A 22,852-nucleotide genomic window follows, 5' to 3' on the forward strand; every position below is an offset into this window, starting at 1 on the left:
AGCAGTTACTGCAGTGTGTTACAGTCTGAGCTCAGCATTTTAGCGCACACGCACACACTCGCACACACACTCACACGCACACACTCACACAGGCACGCACGCGCGCACACACACACACACACACACACGCACACTGCGAAACTCCGCCTTAATTCAAGCAGCCGGCTCAGAAACACCGACGCGTCTTCGTCCTTCAGCTCATATCTCTAACCTAATTGAAGCTCGGTGTTTGATGATGAAGGTGTTTGACTTTATTATAATCCTTATAGATGATTGATGTTAAACGGAAGCGATGGCAGGACGTCAGTTTTCACGGCGGCGCGCCTGCAGCTTCCGGACTACCGCGTTCCGAAACCCGGACTATTTGCCTCGGAAATCCTGTGAACTTGATACTTCTCATGGCTAACACTTGTACCTGAACACTTCATTCCACATAGGAGTATTTATAATCCTCAAAATGAAGCAGGTTTGAGTGAACCTGGAAGGCGCAACCCACCTCCAGCACCTCCACCACCTCCACCTCCAAATCAAGCAGCACCTCCACCTTCAGCACCTCCACTTCTACGTCCAGCACGTCCACCTCCAGCAGCACCTCCAGCAGCACCTCCACTTCTACATCCAGCACCTCCACCTTCAGCACGTCCACCTCCAGCAGCACCTCCACTTCTACGTCCAGCACCTCCACCTTCAGCACCTCCAGCAGGTCCACCTCCAGCAGCACCTCCACCTCCACCCCAGCAGCACCTCCACCCCCACCATCACCTCCGCTCCTGTCACTTAACTGTATTTCCTGTTTTCCTGTTTCATTTCTCATCCCGGGATTATTCCAGATTCTAAATCAGGAGTAATGTTTCTGGGGTTTCTCTCCCGCCCTGCCATGTCCATTTGAATATCTTTATTTGAATAGACATTTGGCAGAAGGTATGTCCTCGCTGCTCTTCCAGACTAAATCATTTGGGATTTGAATCATTCCAGCACATTATTAAATCACTTTAATTTACAGGTTCGTCATGTCACGTGAAGCTCCATCACACAGAAGCCCGGTGTCGCTCAGAGGCCTGCCCATGGACGTCTGGATGGCTAGTCTGCCAGGTGAACTCTGGGACATCCCTTTATGGAATTTGGCCATTCCAGGTATCTAAATGTCTATGTTTTTCATTTGAATGTTAATTTTAATCGACACCCAATTATGCATCACAATGACTAACATTCTCACTGTGTACATTGCCATTGTATTTCTCAATAGAGTTTTAACTAGGATTAATGGTTCACTAATGGGTGGTGGCACAGGCGGTGTCGGGTTGCGTTTGTGTTTACGTGCACCGTCAGCACTACTTTGTAGTCAGAGACAAGACTGATGTTAATCCATAGTGTACCTTACATCTAATCACATAAAGGCTTTATCTATTGATATATAATCTACAGGATGATTGGAATGTATTTCTGATATCATCCATACACTTCTGGTTTGTTTTGCTGCTGTTTTTTCCACACAGGAAGTCATAATGCGATTACGTACTGTTTGGATATGAATAACCGATCTCCCATTGACCTCAAGCAGCCTGATATGCTCCAGAAGCTAGACAAGTACATGAAGCCCCTCATACGACCGTTCGTTTACAAGTGGGCAGTCACACAGGTAAAGATTTCCCTAAAAATAGTTTATCAGTGTTTACTCTCACCTGGATGTTGTAGATTTGTGCCTAAGTGCTGCTACAGGTCACTCACTCACAATTTGCTTATGCTGAACATCCTGTACACACACACACTCACACACACACACACACACCCAGTACTGCTTATTGTGTACAGCTGTGTAAGGGTAATAATTGTATTTATAATCCAGCTATCAGGGAGTTCCATAATAAATCTGGTTCCTCACCAGGTTTCTTCCTCATGCCGCCTCTGTTTTTTCTCTACACGGCTTCCTCTACACCCGATGTTGTGTTAGATATTATCTGTGGAGGCCGTGTGATTATCTTTGCTCTCGGTCAACAAAACATTTATAATGCCACAGAAATGTGGTTGAACTTTTATTGATCTCCATCTTAATCTGATCTCCATTAGCAACTTCATTCTAATGTTCTATTTCTAGTCATGATTTTGTTCTCCAAAGCTCCGTGGCGTTAATTCTACACTTTCTCTGGAACTGTACTGGAGCGATAAACACCATCTTCCCTCGGCTGACGATGGCAGTGGAGAAGATGCTGCTGTAAAACTTCACGCTACTAATCCTGTGGTTCTTCTGACCGATCACCTTTAACCTTTAATGTCTGATGTAATGTTTCTACTCCTTCCCGTTCACTCACTGAATGAGGATCGCAACACATCGCTCGATGACGGTCCTAGAGACGTGTAGAATCGGCACTAAGGTGCATTAGAGGTGTTCTTAGTGACCCAATACATTGGAAATGTGTTGGAAACACAACAAATTTATTTTTTTTTCCTTTAAGTTGTCATTCCATTCCAATTTGTCCAATCTAATGGCTTAGAAGAAGAAGAAGAAGCAGTGAGGGTTAAGGATCCTTGCTCAAGGGCTCAACACTGGCAGCTTAAACCCCAAACCTCTGAACAACAACCCAAAGTCTTTTGTGCTGCCATAACCACCGACTTTACAAGTTTCCTAGGAGTGAAAGTGACGTGACGTGACATACGGCTAAGTACGGTGACACATACTCAGAATTTGTTCTCTGCATTTAACCCATCCAAAGAGCACACACACACAGCAGTGAACACACACACACATCGTGAACACACACCCGGAGCAGTGGGCAGGCATTTATGCAGCAGTTGTGGGGTTCGGTGCCTTGCTCAAGGGCACCTCAGTCATGGCCAGCCAGAGACTCGAACCCACAACCTTAGGGTCAGGAGTCAGACTCTCTAACCATTAGGCCACGAGGAGACACAGGAGAGTCTTTATGATTACAGCAGTGGCACAATATCGGGGCACAAAGAACTCGTAATATCTACCGACCTCTCAGGACAGCCACAAATCTCCCTGCTACATACGGAAAATATGTTCATGAAAAAAAATCCTCATTACGTCAAGGTCACTTTGAAAATTGTTAGTGTTTAGCTGATTTTCTTAAAAGCTGTTTTCCAGATCAGTGATTGATTACAGTCATGTTTTTTTAATCAAAGGTCTATCGATAGAGGATCTTCATCCTTTAAGGTTACAGGATTATCACACAGAACACATTATCACACAGTCTGATGGAGACTATTATCAGAAGGGTTTAACTGGGATCTCGTACAGTATTATAAGCACGACTCTCAGCACCGCTTTCCATCTCCTCTCTTTAATGATAACACTCCGATTTCATACACAACAAACTGCTTTCCATGCAGTTCGCTTTCTCTTTTTAAACCTTAAATCAGCATTATTATAAAATACACACCGGCAATAAAAAGGCTTTAACAGCATTTCATCGAATTTGCTCCGAGCTGCACATCTTTGTTGTCGGATTTCATTTACCTTGACGTTGACTTCAATCTCCTGAAAATAAAAAACAATTAAACGGGAGCATGTTTGTGTTCAGTCTCTGACTTTGGCCAGATCAATCCACCCAGCAGGGATGAAATTGCCTTCTGCTGCTCTGCAGAAATCATCAGAGCATTGAGGAGCTGTTTAGGTGCTTTTATTTATTTATTTGTTTGTTTGTTTATTTATTTTCTAATCGAAGAAATGAAAAGTAAAGCTGTATCTGATATTCAGGTATAGAAAAGAAACCGACAAAGAAATACGATCTGTTTTACAAAGACATGCCAAATACTGTGCTCTTAAATAATTAGGATAGACCGAGACATATCGATGATCAGGATGAGTATTGTCTCTAACTTTATAGTCTCTTCATCTCCGTCGACAAACACTTTAATTACAGCTTTAAGATCCTTTCAGGTTTAATATTCGGGCCAATAATAATAATAATAATTAAACCAATCTTTGTATTAAATGGGAATTTTCCAAAAATGGATTGACAAGACTCACTAATATCAGTAATCATGCTTAAGTGCTGTTTGTTACATTTTTTTATTCATATTCTCCATCTTTTAGTTTATTTCTTTTTGATTTCTCAAGAAAACTTTTGCACTCGACTATACAGTGTTATTTAAACGATATTAAAGCTTAGATGTAACTGCGGTTAGCACGTTCGCCTCACACCTCCAGGGTTGGGGGTTCGATTCCCACCTCCACCTTGTGTGTGTGGAGTTTGCATGTTCTCCCCGTGCCTCGGGGGTTTCCTCCGGGTACTCCGGTTTCCTCCCCCGGTCCAAAGACATGCATGGTAGGTTGATTGGCATCTCTGGAAAATTTTCCGTAGTGTGTGATTGTGTGAGTGAATGAGAGTGTGTGTGTGTGTGCCCTGTGATGGGTTGGCACTCCGTCCAGGGTGTATCCTGCCTTGATGCCCGATGACGCCTGAGATAGGCACAGGCTCCCCGTGACCCGAGAAGTTCGGATAAGCGGTAGAAAATGAGTGAGTGAGAGTGAGAGATGTCACTACACCACCAGAATAGTGAAAGACCTCCATCCAAGAAACGTGTTTTCCGCTTACCTGCCGGTCTGAGCGGTAAACATGCTACCGCCTGGTTCAGCTAGGATCATTGTTGATTTATGAAGTGACGGCGTAATGTGTTTCCCTCTCGACGTCCCTGATCAGTCCTGTGTCACCCTCGTGTGCATTATTAATGGCCGTGCTTTACATTATTCACTGTAGGAGTGCACCGTGCGGGAACAGATGGACTGTGGTGTGAGGTACTGCGATCTCAGGATAGCGCGTCGGCCCAACGACAACTCCTCTGATCTCTACTTCTACCATGGAGTCTACACCACTATTACTGTAGAGGTACACTTTAGGGGTGGTTTGTTTGCTTCTCTGTACTCCACTTGGAGTATAGTAACTGTTTACACCACGACAAATTTACAAACTCCAACTAGGCAAAACCAATGATGTCACGTCAACATGGCCGCTCACACTGTCAGCAGTTAAACTCACTGCCACTACAGGGCAAGGTTTTACAGCAGTATTTTACTTAAGATCAATCGACATACACACATTAATGTATATTTTCAAAGTAAATCCATCATAAAGTCATGATCAGTAATACTCTGAGGTAGGGCATGTTTTTGCCCCATCTTTTGTAACTTGAACAGGACGAGTTTGGATATTAGATGATTCCGATTTACCTCTAACGAGTCGACTTGAATGCAGCATAATTTAGCATTAATTCTCACATTATAACTTTTGTAGTTGTAAATAACAAAACATTAGATTTTTATCCCCATCCTAAGTGTCAACATCGGTTCCAGGTGATATCAGTGAAACACAAAAAATTGCGGAAAAGATCCGGGGGTGTGAAAACTTATGCAAGCCACGTGATATAAGACCAATCTTTGTATTAAATGGGAATTTTTCAAAAATGGATTGACAAGACTCAATAATATCAATAATCATGCTTAAGTGCTGTTTGTGGAGGGCACGGTGGCTTAGTGGTTAGCACGTTCGCCTCACACCTCCAGGGTTGGGAGTTCGATTCCCACCTCCGCCTTGTGTGTGTGGAGTTTGCATGTTCTCCCCGTGCCTCGGGGGTTTCCTCCGGGTACTCCGGTTTCCTCCCCCGGTCCAAAGACATGCATGGTAGGTTGATTGGCATCTCTGGAAAATTGTCCGTAGTGTGTGATTGTGTGAGTGAATGAGAGTGTGTGTGTGTGCCCTGTGATGGGTTGGCACTCCGTCCAGGGTGTATCCTGCCTTGATGCCCGATGACGCCTGAGATAGGCACAGGCTCCCCGTGACCCGAGGTAGTTCAGATAAGCGGTAGAAGATGAATGAAGTGCTGTTTGGCAAAAAAAAATTTTATTCATATTTTCACATTTTAGTCATATTTTCTACACAGATATCTGACAAGAAAATGCGAGCTGGCAGTTAGATGGAAAGGTTCTAAGGGGGTGAATATTTATGCATGCATTCTGAGTTTCAGTGATAATTTACTACTTGTTGTTTGTTCCTGTTTGACAGACCGTCCTGAAGGAAATCAGGACTTGGTTGGATGTGCATCCTAAGGAGATAGTCATCCTGTCCTTCAGTCATTTCCTGGGCCTGAGTCAGGAGCTCCACACACTCCTCATCTCAACCATAAAGAGTGTGTTCAACTCCAAGCTGTGTCCTAAAACGGTATGACCAGCATCACCACGACTATCTAACATATACGAGGAATCATTCGAGCTTATCGCTTTAGTGCAAAAAATACTGCAAATGTTTTACTGTTGTTGCTGAAATTGCAGCATCAAGCACATATGTGGAAGTGATGGAAATCACGAGAAAAATTTAAACAAACAACAGATTTAAACACACCAAGAGCATGGCATCATTGGGACACACATGATGGAGATGCCAGGCTTCACGAGGAGAAACAGTGCTTGATTACTGTGCTGATATGACTCAGGTGTCAGCGTGAGCAGGAGGCGGAGCTTTTGGTATCTGAACCTCAGATGTCAGATTTTGATGATATGGATTAGTCTATAGATCAGAATCACATTATATATGATTCAAAACATTATATAACAGCTCTGTTGAATTCTGGCTGCTGATTGGTCAGAAGGTGTTGATTAAGAGTAATGCAGGTTTATGTTAATGCGCTTAACCTAATATGTTATTATTTCTATAGCAACGGTTCGTACACAGGGACGTGTACAGCGGTTAAAACGTAAATGTCATTGCTAACATCGTAACATTTAATGCAAAGAGAAAAAAGAATGCAGTGAGGGAACGAGTGTTTATGTATATGAGAACAGGAACTAGCTTCACAAAATGAAACGCAACTGTAAATGGATAAAAAGCTTCATTACACTTTCCCGTTCCTGTCACGTTCCTGTTCCTGTTATTTTCCTGTAAAAGCATAACATGGTTTAATGATAATAAAAATAAAAGATGGAGGTACTTGGAGACTCGCTGCTTGTTCTGAATGTCATTATAAATAAACTGTAAGTTTTTTCCGTCAGGATGTGGTCACGCTGAGGAGTTTGTGGAGTTCAGGTCAGCAGGTGATCGTCTCGTACGAGCACAATTTAGCGAACTGCCACACAGAGCTGTGGCCTCATGTACCCTACTGGTGGGCTAACAAGTGTAAAGCCGAAGCGCTGATCGAGGAGTTAGAACGCAGGAAACAACACGGTCGTCCAGGTAACGCTCATCAGAATGCCTTCATCAATCACCCGAGAAATTTCAAATATAATATATATGTGTATAATTTTACAGGAGGCTTCTTCGTGACGGGGATCAATCTCACTGAGGACCTGAAGTACATCTGCTCCCATCCCACCGAGTCACTCAAGGACATGGTCATGTCGACGTATCCGATGCTGCTTGCCTGGGTCCGGGAGCAGAAACCTGGATCCTGCGCTGACTCGCTCAATATCATCGCTGCCGATTTCGTGACTGAGAGCGAGTTCATACGAACTGTCGTAGCACTGAACGAAAATCTGCTGAGTAAAAGCACATGAGGATGATGATGAAGGTGATGATGATGATGCAGCTGGTTGGTTTTGCACAATATTTGGCACATAGCACACACGTTTACTTATTTTCTGAAATAGACATAGACAAATAGACATAGACATGTAGACATTTGCGGGGACTCTTTTGAATATGATTTCAGTTACGGGTAGGATCTTAATGCTATGCACTAATCGTTATGACTTGAATTTTTATTATTATTAATGACTTGTATGACTAATGTGCTGTCTTTATTCTAAAGTTTTACCTCTTTAACCTGGCAATAACCTTTAGTAGAGTTTTTAAATGTAGACGCTCAGAAACGAAAGGGATTATCTTGCAGTTGCTTATTAACGAAGTGCGAACCTCAGGGCTCGGTACTGGGTACGTTTAAAATGGGAAATGTGAATGTAATGTACCGTTAAAGACTTTTCTTGAACTTGATAGGTGATTCCAGGATTTGTGATTTACTTACCTCGGTTTAGCTTCGAGCTGTTTGTGAACCCTGTGATCATGAGCAGAGTTTTTGGCATTGACATTCAAGTCACTGCCTCTGTTTTCACCTCACATACACCTACAGGCTCAGATAACAATGGCTGCGCTCCAAGGACACAGTTTTGTTCTGTTTGTCTTCATGTTTCAATTGTTTTAAATAGGATTGTTTTAAATCGTGATCAATTCTGTCACATTGTACTTTTCTGAGACATCGTAGCTACCCAGATGTATTTGTTTTATTTTAAATTACAAGCCAAAAATTTTATAGTTTTAAGCTGTTTAAATTTTTACACTTGTAATATTTTCCATTTACAGATATTTTTTTCCTCTACTACATTTTAAAGGATCAACAAATTACACATTTATAGGTTTATGGTTAATTGCAACAGGGCTGTTTTTTTTTCTGGAAGGAAGGAAACCTGTGATAGAAATAATGAGATACATAGCTTATGTGGTAGAAATGTCCTGCCATATTGTTATTTGTTTATTTAGTCATATCGCCCAATCCTCATCCTCCAGGCCTGCTGGTGCTGTGAGACTGGGAGTAGCCCTACTAGATAGTACCATAAGGAATAAAACATAAAGGGCCATGGAAAATAATCAAGGTTGGGGTGGTTTTAATATCCTACCATAATAACAAAAAAATATCAGCACCACTGTGTGAGCTGCTGCTATAGAAAATTATTCCGCACAGGACCCAATGACAAGCTACGGTACAGGTCTTACCCTTTTATTGTTTAGACTGCATGTTCCTCACAGACTTGTGTTTTCTATTTTTTACTTCTTGCCTGAAATCATATCAGTGACCTACGCAGTACATTTGTGTTTCAAAAACAGGACGGGGGTCAGTATCTCAGGAGGAAGGGTTTTAGTCGGAAATGCAGATTAACACACATGGAAATGAGAGATTAATTTTTTTAAAATATCTTTATGTTGAATTTTAAATTGTATAGAAAATCAGTCTGTATGATTATATCACATGACCAGGCATGTGGTTAACACAGAGCCACTTGTATGCAAATTACTGCCTGGTGGAATTGATGTCAATTTATATTACAGAGGATCAAGTTTACAGAGGAAAGCATTTGTATACAGCACAATCTCACACAATACAATACACCTCATTAAACTCAGCACAGCATGAAGAAAATCAGCCACACCATGTAACAGTGTGTTTCAGCTTGAATTAAAATCATGCTGCATGACATTTCATCCAAAGCATGAAGGGAATGTCACAAACTCTAGAAAAAGACAAGTGTCTGAATTATTTTTATTTATTACTGTACACAATATTATGACCTGATGTTTAAGAAAAAAAATATCCAATAAAATATGTACAACAGTTTTACTCCACCAGTGTTGATTTCCTAGGGACTTGTATTTACTAGTACAATGTGTATACCAGTACAGTATAGTAGGGAATGTATTTATTGTACAGTGTGTATACCAGTAAAGTATTCTAGGTAATGTATTTACTAGTATAATGTGTATACCAGTAAAGTATAGTAGGGAATGTATTTACTAGTACAATGTGTATACCAGTAAAGTATAGTAGGGAATGTATTTATTGTACAGTGTGTATACCAGTAAAGTATTCTAGGTAATGTATTTACTAGTATAATGTGTATACCAGTAAAGTATTCTAGGTAATGTATTTACTAGTATAATGTGTATACCAGTAAAGTATTATAGGGAATGTATTTACTAGTACAATGTATATACCAGTAAAGTATTATAGGTAATGTATTTACTAGTACAATGTATATACCAGTAAAGTATTATAGGTAATGTATTTACTAGTACAATGTATATACCAGTAAAGTATTATAGGTAATGTATTTACTAGTACAATGTATATACCAGTAAAGTATAGTAGTACAGTAAAGTCCACCATCATGGACAGCATTGTCACAGCAGTTGGAGTCATTCAGATTCCTGGGAACCACAATCTCCCAGGACCTGAAGTGGGACATTCACATTGTGAAAAAGGCTCAGCAGAGGTTGTACTTCCTTCGCCAGCTGAGGAAGTTCAACCTGCCACAGGATCTGCTGAAACAGTTCTACACTGCTATCATCGAATCCATCCTCTGCACTTCAGTGACTGTTTGGTTCAGCTCAGCCACCCGATCCGACCTCAGACTACAGAGGGTAGTCCGGACTGCTGAGCGAATCATTGGCACAACTCTCTCCACTCTCCAAGACCTTCTCCAGAGTGAGCAAAAGGGCAAAGAAAATCACTCTGGACCCCTCACATCCAGCACACTTACTCTTTGAACTGTTGCCATCTGGCCGACGCTACAGACCCCTGAGCACCAAAACGACCAGACATAGGAACAGTTTCTTCCCTCAGGCAATCCATCTGATGAACACTTAACATACACAGAACAAACCCTATTCTTACATTGTCTACAAGTACGCATTTATATTTTATTTTGCACATCTATATTTGAATTTGCACATCTTTACTTCAAATTGCACACTTATATTTCAATTTGCACATACAACTGTCTATTATCTATGTGTTCATTCCTTACCATTGCTATATGTTTACACTGTGGAGCTCGTATGTGAAAACCTACTTGGCAATAAAGACCTTTCTGATTCTGATTCTGATTCTGATTCTGAAATGTATTTACTAGTACAATGTGTATACAGGTAAAGTATAGTAGGGAATGTATTTACTAGTACAATGTGTATACAGGTAAAGTATAGTAGGGAATGTATTTACTAGTACAATGTGTATACAGGTAAAGTATAGTAGGGAATGTATTTACTAGTACAATGTGTATACAGGTAAAGTATAGTAGGGAATGTATTTACTAGTACAATGTGTATACAGGTAAAGTATAGTAGGGAATGTATTTACTAGTACAATGTGTATACAGGTAAAGTATAGTAGGGAATGTATTTACTAGTACAATGTGTATACAGGTAAAGTATAGTAGGGAATGTATTTACTAGTACAATGTGTATACAGGTAAAGTATAGTAGGGAATGTATTTCGATGCTGTATAATAATGTGTTAGAGATGATCGTCGTGTCTAACAGCTGTGTAGTGAATAACCACTCACTTCCTCTTGGTGTGTACATATTTGTGTGTTATCACATACACATGCTTAGGTTGTGCACAGATATGGGGGGTGCAGAAACTTTTGCAACCAGGAAATGCAGTCTTTCCGTCTTTAAAACACTTTAACTTGTTTTTAAGTTGATTATAATACGCTTCCAGGGCACATTTCAAGGCTGTTACGTTTTAAACTCCTGTATAAATGACGACTGAATGAAAAAATGGCACCAATTTTCGAAAGCGACGGGAACAACGAGGAGTGGATGAAAAATTTACCTGAACAACTGTGGGACATTCCTTTAACCAGCCTCACCATACCAGGTGAGACATTAACAAACTTTGACTTTATTCACAATATTTTTAATAAGGTAATAAAACTGTCGAGGATGCAACGCAATCACGGCGAGCGATTATATGGAAAATATAAAATAATGACCTGTCCAATATGGCGAACGCTCTAACACATCTGGTCTGTTAAGTCGGCGCGTCCGCCATATTGGAAAGGTCATTATTCCGCTGTAGGCCAGTACAATTCTATGGAGCGATATTGTTTTGAATGTCATTACATATTCACAACCGATATATAAGCTCAAAGAGCAAAGTAGTCCAATAGTGACGTACATATAAAAATAATTCTGTTGGTTTAGAGGTATTAACTGTCCTGAATCATGCTGTTTGGAAAACATAAAGCTGATCCTAATACATTCAGATAAGACTTGTGCTACTTCTAACCTGTTTTTATTTATTTATTTATTTTTGGTACATGTAGTATACATTAATGCATTTCACAGGTGACAAATGTAAGTCTCATTCCTGGAGACATAACTGCAGTGGTATGTGACAAATATTTAGAAGGTTGGGCAACAATCACAAGAAGACCTACCAGTTTGGACAAAGAGCATTTCTTCAGTTCATTCTTCTGTTTTGTTCATTTAAATTTAACACACAGATAATAATAATAATAATAATAATAATAATAATAATAATAATAATAATAATAATAATAAACAGATCCTAAGTTTTAAACTTACATAATATCTATATGTAAATTAATGAACTTCTTATAAAGAGTATGCTCTTAATATAATTATTTGCTATTATTTAATTTGCATTGTAACATACTGTAAGAAATTGACCCTCATCTACACAGGAAGTCATGATGCCATGAGCTACTGTCTGGATATCAGCTCTCCACTCCTCAGATCTGAGTCTGATTCCTTTAGACTCCTGGACAGAGTTTTCTACTGCTTTACCCGCCCCATCATTTTTAAATGGGCCACTACCCAGGCATGTATACCCCACATTCAGCAGAAATCTGAAATAAAGAAACTAGCCAAAATGCTATACTACAAATAAAATTTGTAGCTGATCATCACAGGTCTAGATAAACCTTTAAACATGACAAATAGACCCTTTTCAGACAGCTCAATGAATTTGAGCCTCCTTTTAAAATGAACAAAATTCCTGTTGTTGTTTTTTCAACAGTTAAAAAATATCGTGCAGCAACTGCAAGCTGGTGTCCGATATTTTGACCTTCGAATTGCCCACAAACAGAATGACATGTCACATGACCTTTACTTCACTCATGCGATCTACACCCAAGTCACAGTCTTGGTAATTCTATAGTGTCTTGTTTAAATACTTTATTTAAAGGAAAATAATGAATATAAAACAATTAAATATTTTTTCTATTTAATAATCATATATATATATATATATATATATAAAACAAAAATAAAACAATGAATGAATTTTAATTCATTTAAAATGAAGAAGAAAATTTGATGTGATATTTTACAGGACACTCTGAACACTGTGGCCACATGGCTCTCAGCACATCCCAAAGAGATCATCATCCTCTCATGTAGTCATTTTGAAGGTTTGAGTGAAAAACTGCACGAGGAATTTATTTATTCTCTGAAGAAGATCTTCGGCTCTAAACTTTGCCCTTCGAAGGTAATTTGAACATTAGAGTCAGAGGAAGTGAAAAGAAGCATTCTTTTTTCTCAGATTGTCAGTGTTGTTCTCTGCTCGTCTTGTCCAGGCTGACGTGACCTTACGAGGCTTGTGGACGTCAGGGTATCAGGTGGTGCTGTCGTATGAGGATCAGGCAGCTACACGTCATAAAGAGCTCTGGCCTGAAATCCCGTACTGGTGGGCAAACACGGCCAGCGCCGAGGAACTCATCCATTATCTCGACTCGCAGAAACATCTCGGACGTCCAGGTGATGTGCGTTTGTCTTACAACAAAGCAGTTTAATGATGCAAACATTTTTTTATTAGAGGGCAATACTATGTACTTTTTATCCATTTATAGTTACATGTAAGCCCTGACACTGAAGACTCCTTACATACGTTACATAAACATCTCTTCAGTGTAAGGAAATTTCACCATGGCAACAATTAGGCACATTTTCCGAGTCTCTACGAATGGGCCGTTACTATAGAAACGATAATGTATAGAAGTGAGAGAATTAATCAAAACCTTCTGACCAATCAGAATTCAGAAGAAAATCAGAACTCACTCTGGTATAACACTGGTATATCACTCTGACATTCTATTATTTGTGATGTCATAAGCAGTAAGGCAACAAAATAAATAAATAAATAACCCCCCCCCCCCCCACACACACACACACATAAACAGTTGCTGAATGGAATTTGAAGAAAGAGTTGCAGACCATTTGATACTGTGTTCAGACCAAGTTTTAAACAGATTGTCTATGTTAATATTTATTTCTAATACTAAAGGACTTAACCTTGTCACCCATATGAGGATGAGGTTCCCCTTTGAGTCTGATTCCTCTCAAGGTTCATACTGTTTTGTTCCATATTTCCAGGTACAATTCCAGGTCTTAAAAGTTGTGCTTGTTAACTCCACACCAGATCTGTGCAGGAAACCTGTCACTTTTTTCTGCTTAAAAAAATGCTCACTATGCCTTAAGCCTCAGCTAACACACCATTTTTGTTTTTCACTTTTAGAAAGAAATTTTAAATGAAATTTTATATCTGCTTTGTGACGCTGTTCGTTGTTAGAAGCGTTCTATAAATAACTGAGAAATCGTGCTAATAACGTGAAGCTATTTTCAGACTTAATGAGTTTGCATTAAATTCTTCTTGAACTCGAGGGTTTTGGAAAGGGGCTAAAATAATTATTTACATTTTATTACTAATTAGTCAGTAATAGAAAATGATAGAAAACAATTAAATCCTGTAATTTCTCTCCTAATTACTGTCACTGTAAAAATCTTTAAATCTCGAAATTAAAAAAAGTTCTCTCTCCTTCGTGTACAGACGGCTTCTTCGTGGCAGGTCTGAACTTAACCGCAAATCGATGCTTTATCGCCTCAAACCTGCACGTCTCCCTGCGGACCATAACCCTGGAGCAGTGGGAGTGTGTGAGGAGATGGCTGGAGGAGCAGAAACCTGGCGCCGCCTCGACGAGCCTCAACATCATCGCAGGAGATTTTATAGGGTTGATTCCACTCTGCTCCGTTATTATCGCTCTAAATAAACTACTGCTGAAACACAGAGACACTTAAACCTGGACGTTTAAAGGGTTCTTAGATAAAGGAGTTTCACGCTGTAGACGGAGCAGATAACTGGATGTTCTACTAAAACTAATCAACCATCTGAGATGAACAGAAACAGACACTGGGCACAATTTTGTACAATTTTATTTCCTTTATTTTTATACAATATATTTAACACTGTGTAAAGTTTTAAAATGCTTTCGTGTATAAATATTTACTCAGGTAAGTTCACAGTCAGTAACCGTGTGTCGTTACGTGACCTGGAACAGCTTCCTGTAGCGTCCGTATGCTGCGGCACTGATCACAACCTTGACGTTGGCGGTACAGTCGTCATCTCCGTCGTGCACTTCCTGAACCGTAGCTTCCTTATACAGCCACCTGCACAAACACACACACACTTACTGTACACGTATGATAATGAGTTGGACATTATTAAAGAAATTTTCCCGGTTCCAAACAAACAATCGTCTTGATTCAAATGATTCCTTGATTTGATTCCACACGATTCCTTGATTCCTTCCTCCTTTACTTCAGTTCCCCAATCACATCTTAAGTCCAACATTTACAGATTTTCATACCGATTATTAGCGATCTGATCTAAATGATTTGTGTTTAATTTGTTAGATTTAATATTTTGAACAAAGCAGCTTCATCTCCCACAATCCACCACAGTATCGAGTGCTATACATGGACTGACCACAAACTACTGTACATCAGCCATAAAGTGATTTGTCTCAGGCTGAGGGCGGATCTGTAAACATGTTGACACACTGTCCACTTTATTAGGAACACCTGTACATTATCTGATCAGCCAATCAGGTGGAAGCAGCACAATGCGTATAATCATGTAGATGCCGTTTCAGTGAACATTCGAATCGAACGTCAGAAAGTCTGAGGTGGATTTAACTGTGGCACGGTTGTCGTTTAGAAACTGCTAAAATCCACACGATTGGCTGCATGAATGAGAAGGTGTTCCTAATAAAGTGGATGGTGAGTGTATGATGCAAAAACAAACCTCCAGCTGTTTCAGATTAGATCATTACAGATGTGAGAGAAAGTCTGTCATTAGATTAGATTAGATTAGATTCATTGTCATTGTGCAAGGTACATGTACAGAGCCAATGAAATGCAGTTAGCATCTAACCAGAAGTGCATAGATAGTTTATTTACAAGTGGCAGTGTAATAAATAAGGGTATGAGGTTATACAGAAGGTGTAGTAATATGTACATATAACTGAATAAGGGTAAGTAAGGACAAAAAAGGAATGTCATTATGAATATATACATCTATAGTATATATGTATACACAGAATAAATATGGATGGACATACAGAAGTGTAATGATAGTTTTTGGGTGGTGCAAAGGATGCATCCACGATGGAGCATCATGTTCCTGAAGGTTTTATGTTCATCTCTACACCATCTGTGCTACACTACTATAAGTGAAAGTAAGTAATCCTGTCAGGAATAAAAGATGAAGTTTACATTTAGTGCGCTGACTAAAGACCGACGTGGTGGTGGTAGTGAGTTCGTGGTCGAATGTCGGCTGTGATCGCGAGGAACCGTCGCAGAAAATGAACAGGGTACGAATGATAATCTGCTTCTGCATAAACTGTGTATATGTACGTGGTTCTTTTTCTCCTCAGTAGGCTGCTAGATGCCAGAGAGAGAGAAGAAGAGAGCGCCGGATTTCCCCTGACCTGAGTGGAGCTGATATAGAGCCGAACAGCGGGACACTGTGTGTAATTTATTTGTATTGATTGTTGTGTGGGCTTCAAAGTGCAGAGAGACACAGCACTAAGAAGCGAGTGTTACTCAAACACCACCTCTTTGCATCACCGACAGTCACACACAGTCACACACACACAGTCACACACAGTCACACACACACTCAAACACCACCTCTTTGCATCACCGACAGTCACACACAGACACACACACACACAGTCACACACAGTCACACACACACTCAAACACCACCTCTTTGCATCACCGACAGTCACACACACACACAGTCACACACAGTCACACACACACTCAAACACCACCTCTTTGCATCACCGACAGTCACACACAATCACACACACACAGTCACACACACACTCAAACACCACCTCTTTGCATCACCGACAGTCACACACAATCACACACTCACAGTCACACACACACACAATCACTGACAGTCACACACACACACACACATTGACAGTCACACACACTCAGTCACACACAATCACACACACACTGACAGTCACACACAATCACACACACACACTCAGTCACACAATCACACACACTGACAGTCACACACAATCACACACACACACTGACAGTCACACACAATCACACACACACACACTGACAGTCACACACAATCACACACACACACAATCACATACACACATTGACAGTCACACACAATCACACACACAGTCACACACAGTCAGTCACACACAAAGTCACACAATCACACACCCACTGACAGTCACACAAAATCACACACACACACACACACACACACACAGTCACACACACACAGTCACACATGCACACAGTCACACATGCACACACAGTCACACACACACTGTTTGCCCCCTTGTTGACCCTTCACTTACCCTAACTGAGGGCTTTTGAGATCCACTTTCAGAATCCTGGTTTGTTTCCCAGTGGACTTCATGATGGATTCTTCAGTTCTGTGCTTTAACTCGTCCAGTCCCACCTCGTTCAGCGCTGAGATTGACACAGCCTCAGGATCAGGTGACACGTAGCTGAAAGGTCGGGAACACAAAGTTTATACCGATGTAGAGTCCTGGATATCAGGATGTGTTGAAGATCAAAGGTTTATATTAACGCACTTGCTATTAATATCATTTCTATAGTAACAGCTCACAAAGTTGTACGACAGACACTTGACTTAAACAGATGTGTAATCGTCGTCATGGTGACGGTGACATTAAAATAACCAATAAAAGATGAGCCCTGACCCTTCAAGGAGGTCGATCTTGTTGTGCACCTCTATGATGGAGCTCATGAGCCTTTCAGGGATCTGAAGGTTCTTTAACACGTTAAGCACGTTTACTTTTTGATTCACGGTCTCCGGATGACTGATGTCCCTCACGTGAACGATGAGATCCTGATTACAAAGACATGAGAGGAAGTCAGAGATGTCACGGTGTGTGGACGGATTTATCTCTTAAGGTTCAGAAGGTACGTACAGAATGAACCACGTCCTCCAGCGTGGCTGAGAACGAGTCGATGAGTCGGTGAGGCAGCTGAGAGAGAAAGCCGATGGTGTCCACGTACAGCACGCTCATGCGACTGGGCAGCCGACCGGCGTGGACCGTCACGTCCAGAGTGGCGAAGAGCTGATCTTTGGGCTGGAGAGCGACGTCACCCGTCAGAGCTTTGATTAGCGTGGTCTTACCTGAGGAGACAAACCGAGCGGTGCTCACTTATCTGCTCTGGAGTTCTGGATTCTGATTGGTCACAGAATGTGCCATGAGGACGATTCAGCAAACAGACAGAAAAACATTCTCTGGTTTAATGAGGACTATTTTGTTTTGGTACAAAGGGTTAAGTTTTCTGGGAACTGCTCATCACCCTGAGAACTCCATCCTCACTGTGAAGCCTGGTGGTGGTAGCAGCATCATGTTCAGACGCTTCTTTAGCTGGACACCGATGGTTTGTGGCCCTTAAACAGTTTTTTCAATATTCTTTCCATTTATTATTATTCTTTTTTGTAGATATATAAATTTTCACATTTGGGAAATTCATTTATAAATAAACCCTGATTGATATTTCAGAAACGGGGTCACGGTGGCTTAGTGGTTATCACGTTGGCCTCACACCTCCAGGGTTGGGGGTTCGATTCCCACCTCCACCTTGTGTGTGTGGAGTTTGCATGTTCTCCCCGTGCCTCGGGGGTTTCCTCCGGGTACTCCGGTTTCCTCCCCCGGTCCAAAGACATGCATGGTAGGTTGATTGGCATCTCTGGAAAATTGTCCGTAGTGTGTGAGTGTGTGTGTGTGTGTGTGTGTGTGTGTGTGTGTGTGCCCTGTGATGGGTTGGCACTCCGTCCAGGGTGTATCCTGCCTTGATGCCCGATGACGCCTGAGATAGGCACAGGCTCCCTGTGACCCGAGGTAGTTCAGATAAGCGGTAGAAGATGAATGAGTGAATGATAATTCAGAACTTAGTCTCTGACTTATTTCGCTCGATTCTTCCAGAAACAGGATTATTTATACTGAGATCATATTTAATTTCACACCAGTGACTCCGTTCTGCTCCGAACCTCTAAATAACAAACAGTTTAGATGTTTCACACCAACCGAAAGACAAAACTTACACATATTGTGAATAAAAGTTTCGACTCACCACAGTTGGTGTAGCCCATGATGGAGACGATGGGGAAGTCTTTGTGTTTGCGCTGAGATCGGAGCATGTGTCTCTTCTTCCTCAGTCTCTCGAGCGCAGAACAAATCTTCAGCTCTCGCTCCTTCAACAGCCTCTGCTGCACCTCGTACAGCGTTTCACCTGCACACACACACACACACACAGACAAACAGACACACACACACAGACACACACACACAGACACATACACACATACACACACAGACACATACACACACACACACACACACACACACACACACACACATACACACACAGACACACATACACATACATACACACAGACACATACACACACACACGCACAGGCCATGAAACTGAGCACAAAACTCAACGTCAGACTCGGTAACCTTCGCCGGTCTCTTACCCGAGCCCATGATGTACCTCGAACCTCCTCCTTGCTGATCCAAGTTTGCAACTTCGTTCCTCAGTCGTGACCTGAGAAGTTCACAGAGAAGATCTGATGATCATTTTCTGTTTATTTCATTCATTAATTCAGAACTCTGACATGAAGTTAAGTCGTTACCTTACAGTGCGGCTCGTTAAGAAAAAATTGCTCGGAGAAACATTTTTGTTCAAATTTCTGGAATTTTCTCAGATGCCTTTAGACGACTCGACGTCTTACACTGATCTCATTTACACCATTGAGCAGTCGAGGCTTAAGGGTTTCCTCAAGGAGTCAGCAGGAGCAGCTTTAAGCAGCAGTGGAATTTGAACTCACAACCTTCTCATCAGTTCTCCAAGAAGTCCAGTCTTAAACTCTGAGCTCCTACTTTCCCCTTTAGTAGACGAGTTTATTTTCGAGTTAACTTTATTTTCGAGACACTGGAGACTCCTTCCATACTTTCTATAAACATCTCCATGTTACAGAAACTTCACCATGGCAACGATTTGCTGAAGCGCGGCATCGGACGAACGGGTTCCTGTGAACGAGCCGTTACTATAGAAACAATAACATATAGAAACGAGAGCGTTCGATATAAACCTGCGTTAACGTTCTGGAGAAGTCATCGACACATTCTGACCAATCAGAATCCGGAATTCAACGGCGCTGTGGTATAAAATGACTTTTTAAACTTTACTTGTTGAGTTTGACATCAGCCAAATTATCGCACGCTAATATTTTCCACTTAAGAGAGAAATTTTTATTTAAATGTTAAATACAGATTTCTGTAAATATCTGTTTCATGTGTTGTCATTTCGAGGCACCTGAGCAGAGGAATCTCTGCCAGTGAGATCTGCAGTTTGGCCTCTTTGGTTCTGGCGTTACGGCGAAAAATATGCAGAACCAGCGAGTATCTGTCGAAGACCTTCACACCCCAGGCCTCCTGCAGCTCTCTCTGCAACCACAAATAAGGAAATACATAAACAATCAAACTAATAAATATCACCGACTGCTTTTGATTCATTTTTTTATCTCCCAGATTTTTTTATCACCTCCGACACCGGCGACAGACGCTCGACGTTCACAAACACGGCAGAGACGCCGGCGGTTCTTCTGATTTTCTCTGCACAGATTTAACAGAAACAATAAAGATCTTCATGGTTCACGTCATTAATAAATCCAGAGAGCAAAGCGTCAGACCTGTGAGCATCTGGAAATTCCCTTTGCCAAAGATCAGTTTCTTCTCCGGGGTTTTGGTGGACAGGATGATTTTATCCACAACGCTCCAGTTCTGTAAAGTTCTGACCAGACCGACAGCCTCCTTCATCTGCAGCTCGGCTTTCAGACACCAATACAAAAAAACAACAACCGCTATTACAGCTGTACAGTTATAGTTATATAGTGCAAAAGTATGTGCACCCTTGGATGAAAATCGAATGTATTCTGTATTTCTCTATATATGATTTTCAGTTTGTTTTCACAGATATTCCTTCATTGTAAAAATTAAGGTTGGAGTCAAAACGAGACAAACGTATATTAAGACTTTAATAGTAAAAACAAAAAAAAACACACAATTGTAAGTAAACTCGGAGCTCTGGACGCGATAAACGACGTGCAGCACGATGTGGAAGAAAATAAAGAAATAAATCAGAAAAAAAAACTCTAATATCTACAAAAATATTCTTATTTCTTTTATCTTTATTTTTGTATTGTTTTGTATTTTTACAGAAATATAAAAGAAATATATACATTTTCATTTTTTTTTTTTTTTTACAAATGTCAATTTTAAAGTAGAATTTTTTTTCTCAGACTGCAATTAGTTTTGTTTCATTAGTTTTCTTTCTTTCTTTTTTCTCTTTTTTCTTTCTTTATATCTTGCTTTCTTTCTTTTATTTTCTTTCTTTTTCTTATACTCTCTTTTCTTTCTTTATTTCTTGCTTTCTTTTTCTTTCTTTCTTTCTTCTTTTCTTTATTTTTTGCTTTCTTTATTTCTTTCTTTCTTTTTTCTTTTCTTTCATTCTTTCTTTTCTTCCTTTCTTTTTCTTTTCTTTCTTTCTTTTTTCTTTCTTTTCTTTATTTCTTTTTTCTTTTCTTTCTTTTTTCTTTTCTTTCATTCTTTCTTTCTTTTCTTTATTTCTTGCTTTCTTTTTTCTTTTCTTCCTTCCTTCCTTTCTTTTATTTGTCTTGTTAATATTAAACTGTTGTGTGATATTTTGTTTTTAAAAGGATAATATAATAATAAATAATCCTTATTTGTCTAATCTGAATTTTAAAGATAACCCACGACAATACGGACAGCTCTTATTTATAACTGATGAAGTGTCAGAACCTTTTAGATGATTTTTCAGCTGTTTGAGGATCATAAACAGACCCTGACACTTTGTCACACTCACCTGTGGTCAGGTGTTGTTTCTTTTGCCCCCATTTGACATCAGGATGAACGATGAACACTTGATGATCCTCTTCTCCAAATCCTGCAGGTCTCTGCTGCTGGAAAAGTTCCTCCACCTCTTCATCCTTAATAAAATCCTCCTCATCCTCACCCCCTTCATCATGACCAGGGTTGTGACTTTTGTGTTTATAAACACTGCCTGAGAAGCTCCTATTGGACAAACCCCACTTTATATTCCTACGTGTCTGATCACAGGGACACACACTGTGGACTGATTTGGACCTGATGAATGACCCGGTCCAAGATGACCGTCTCCATGGTAACCACCCCATAATGAACACACGTGGGACCATAACACTGCATCCGTAAGAACAGCTCTTAATAACGCAATAACACGACATAGAGCAGTCATAAGACACTACACACAGTGCTAGAGTACTAACGAGTGTGTGACGGTTTAATACACAGTGTGTTACTGTACAACAATATTACGTTTATTAGTACACAACTCTACACTTCCTCTTTTCTTCTTCTCTTGTTTATTAGAAGAAGGTGCAGTAACAAGCGCCCCCTAGTGAGCATTGAGCGTTACTGCATTACAGACAAATGCAGAAACAAGCGCCCCCTAGTGAGCATTCAGCGTTACTGCATTACAGACAAATGCAGAAACAAGCGCCCCCTAGTGAGCATTCAGCGTTACTGCATTACAGACAAATGCAGAAACAAGCGCCCCCTAGTGAGCATTGAGCGTTACTGCATTACAGACAAATGCAGAAACAAGCGCCCCCTAGTGAGCATTCAGCGTTACTGCATTACAGACAAATGCAGAAACAAGCGCCCCCTAGTGAGCATTCAGCGTTACTGCATTACAGACAAATGCAGAAACAAGCGCCCCCTAGTGAGCATTCAGCGTTACTGCATTACAGACAAATGCAGAAACAAGCGCCCCCTAGTGAGCATTCAGCGTTACTGCATTACAGACAAATGCAGAAACAAGCGCCCCCTAGTGAGCATTCAGCGTTACTGCATTACAGACAAATGCAGAAACAAGCGTCCCCTAGTGAGCATTCA

The 22,852-nt window shown here is 40.6% G+C and overlaps 3 protein-coding genes across 4 annotated transcripts; 2 read left to right on the forward strand and 1 right to left on the reverse strand.

The window, feature by feature from the left end:
* Positions 1-127: 127 nt before the first annotated feature.
* plcxd1 (phosphatidylinositol-specific phospholipase C, X domain containing 1) lies at positions 128-9,334 on the forward strand. The gene is made up of 7 exons (XM_060867388.1): positions 128-921; positions 1,004-1,134; positions 1,497-1,639; positions 4,719-4,847; positions 6,021-6,176; positions 7,004-7,184; positions 7,260-9,334. Exons 2-7 carry the CDS (start codon positions 1,011-1,013, stop codon positions 7,502-7,504), a joined length of 978 nt encoding a protein of 325 aa, XP_060723371.1. The 5' UTR covers positions 128-921; positions 1,004-1,010; the 3' UTR covers positions 7,505-9,334.
* Positions 9,335-11,078: 1,744 nt separating this feature from the next.
* On the forward strand, positions 11,079-15,055 carry si:dkey-66a8.7 (PI-PLC X domain-containing protein 1). Of its 2 annotated transcripts, XM_060867389.1 has the most exons (6): positions 11,082-11,379; positions 12,209-12,345; positions 12,544-12,672; positions 12,859-13,014; positions 13,103-13,283; positions 14,353-15,055. In XM_060867389.1, exons 1-6 carry the CDS (start codon positions 11,280-11,282, stop codon positions 14,598-14,600), a joined length of 951 nt encoding a protein of 316 aa, XP_060723372.1. In that variant the 5' UTR covers positions 11,082-11,279; the 3' UTR covers positions 14,601-15,055. The 2 variants fall into 2 exon arrangements, with proteins under 2 accessions (XP_060723373.1, XP_060723372.1); XM_060867390.1 differs by lacking the exon at positions 12,544-12,672 and having other exon boundaries at positions 11,079-11,379.
* Positions 14,723-22,303, reverse strand: gtpbp6 (GTP binding protein 6 (putative)). The gene is made up of 10 exons (XM_060867387.1): positions 21,783-22,303; positions 20,590-20,727; positions 20,442-20,512; positions 20,214-20,344; positions 19,372-19,442; positions 18,966-19,124; positions 17,807-18,015; positions 17,576-17,724; positions 17,207-17,359; positions 14,723-14,969 (listed from the first exon to the last, which is right to left on the reverse strand). Exons 1-10 carry the CDS (start codon positions 22,180-22,182, stop codon positions 14,843-14,845), a joined length of 1,608 nt encoding a protein of 535 aa, XP_060723370.1. The 5' UTR covers positions 22,183-22,303; the 3' UTR covers positions 14,723-14,842.
* Between the last annotated feature and the right edge of the window lie 549 nt (positions 22,304-22,852).

Source organism: Tachysurus vachellii, chromosome 4 (genome assembly GCF_030014155.1).
Source record: "Tachysurus vachellii isolate PV-2020 chromosome 4, HZAU_Pvac_v1, whole genome shotgun sequence".
Lineage (NCBI taxonomy): Eukaryota > Metazoa > Chordata > Actinopteri > Siluriformes > Bagridae > Tachysurus > Tachysurus vachellii.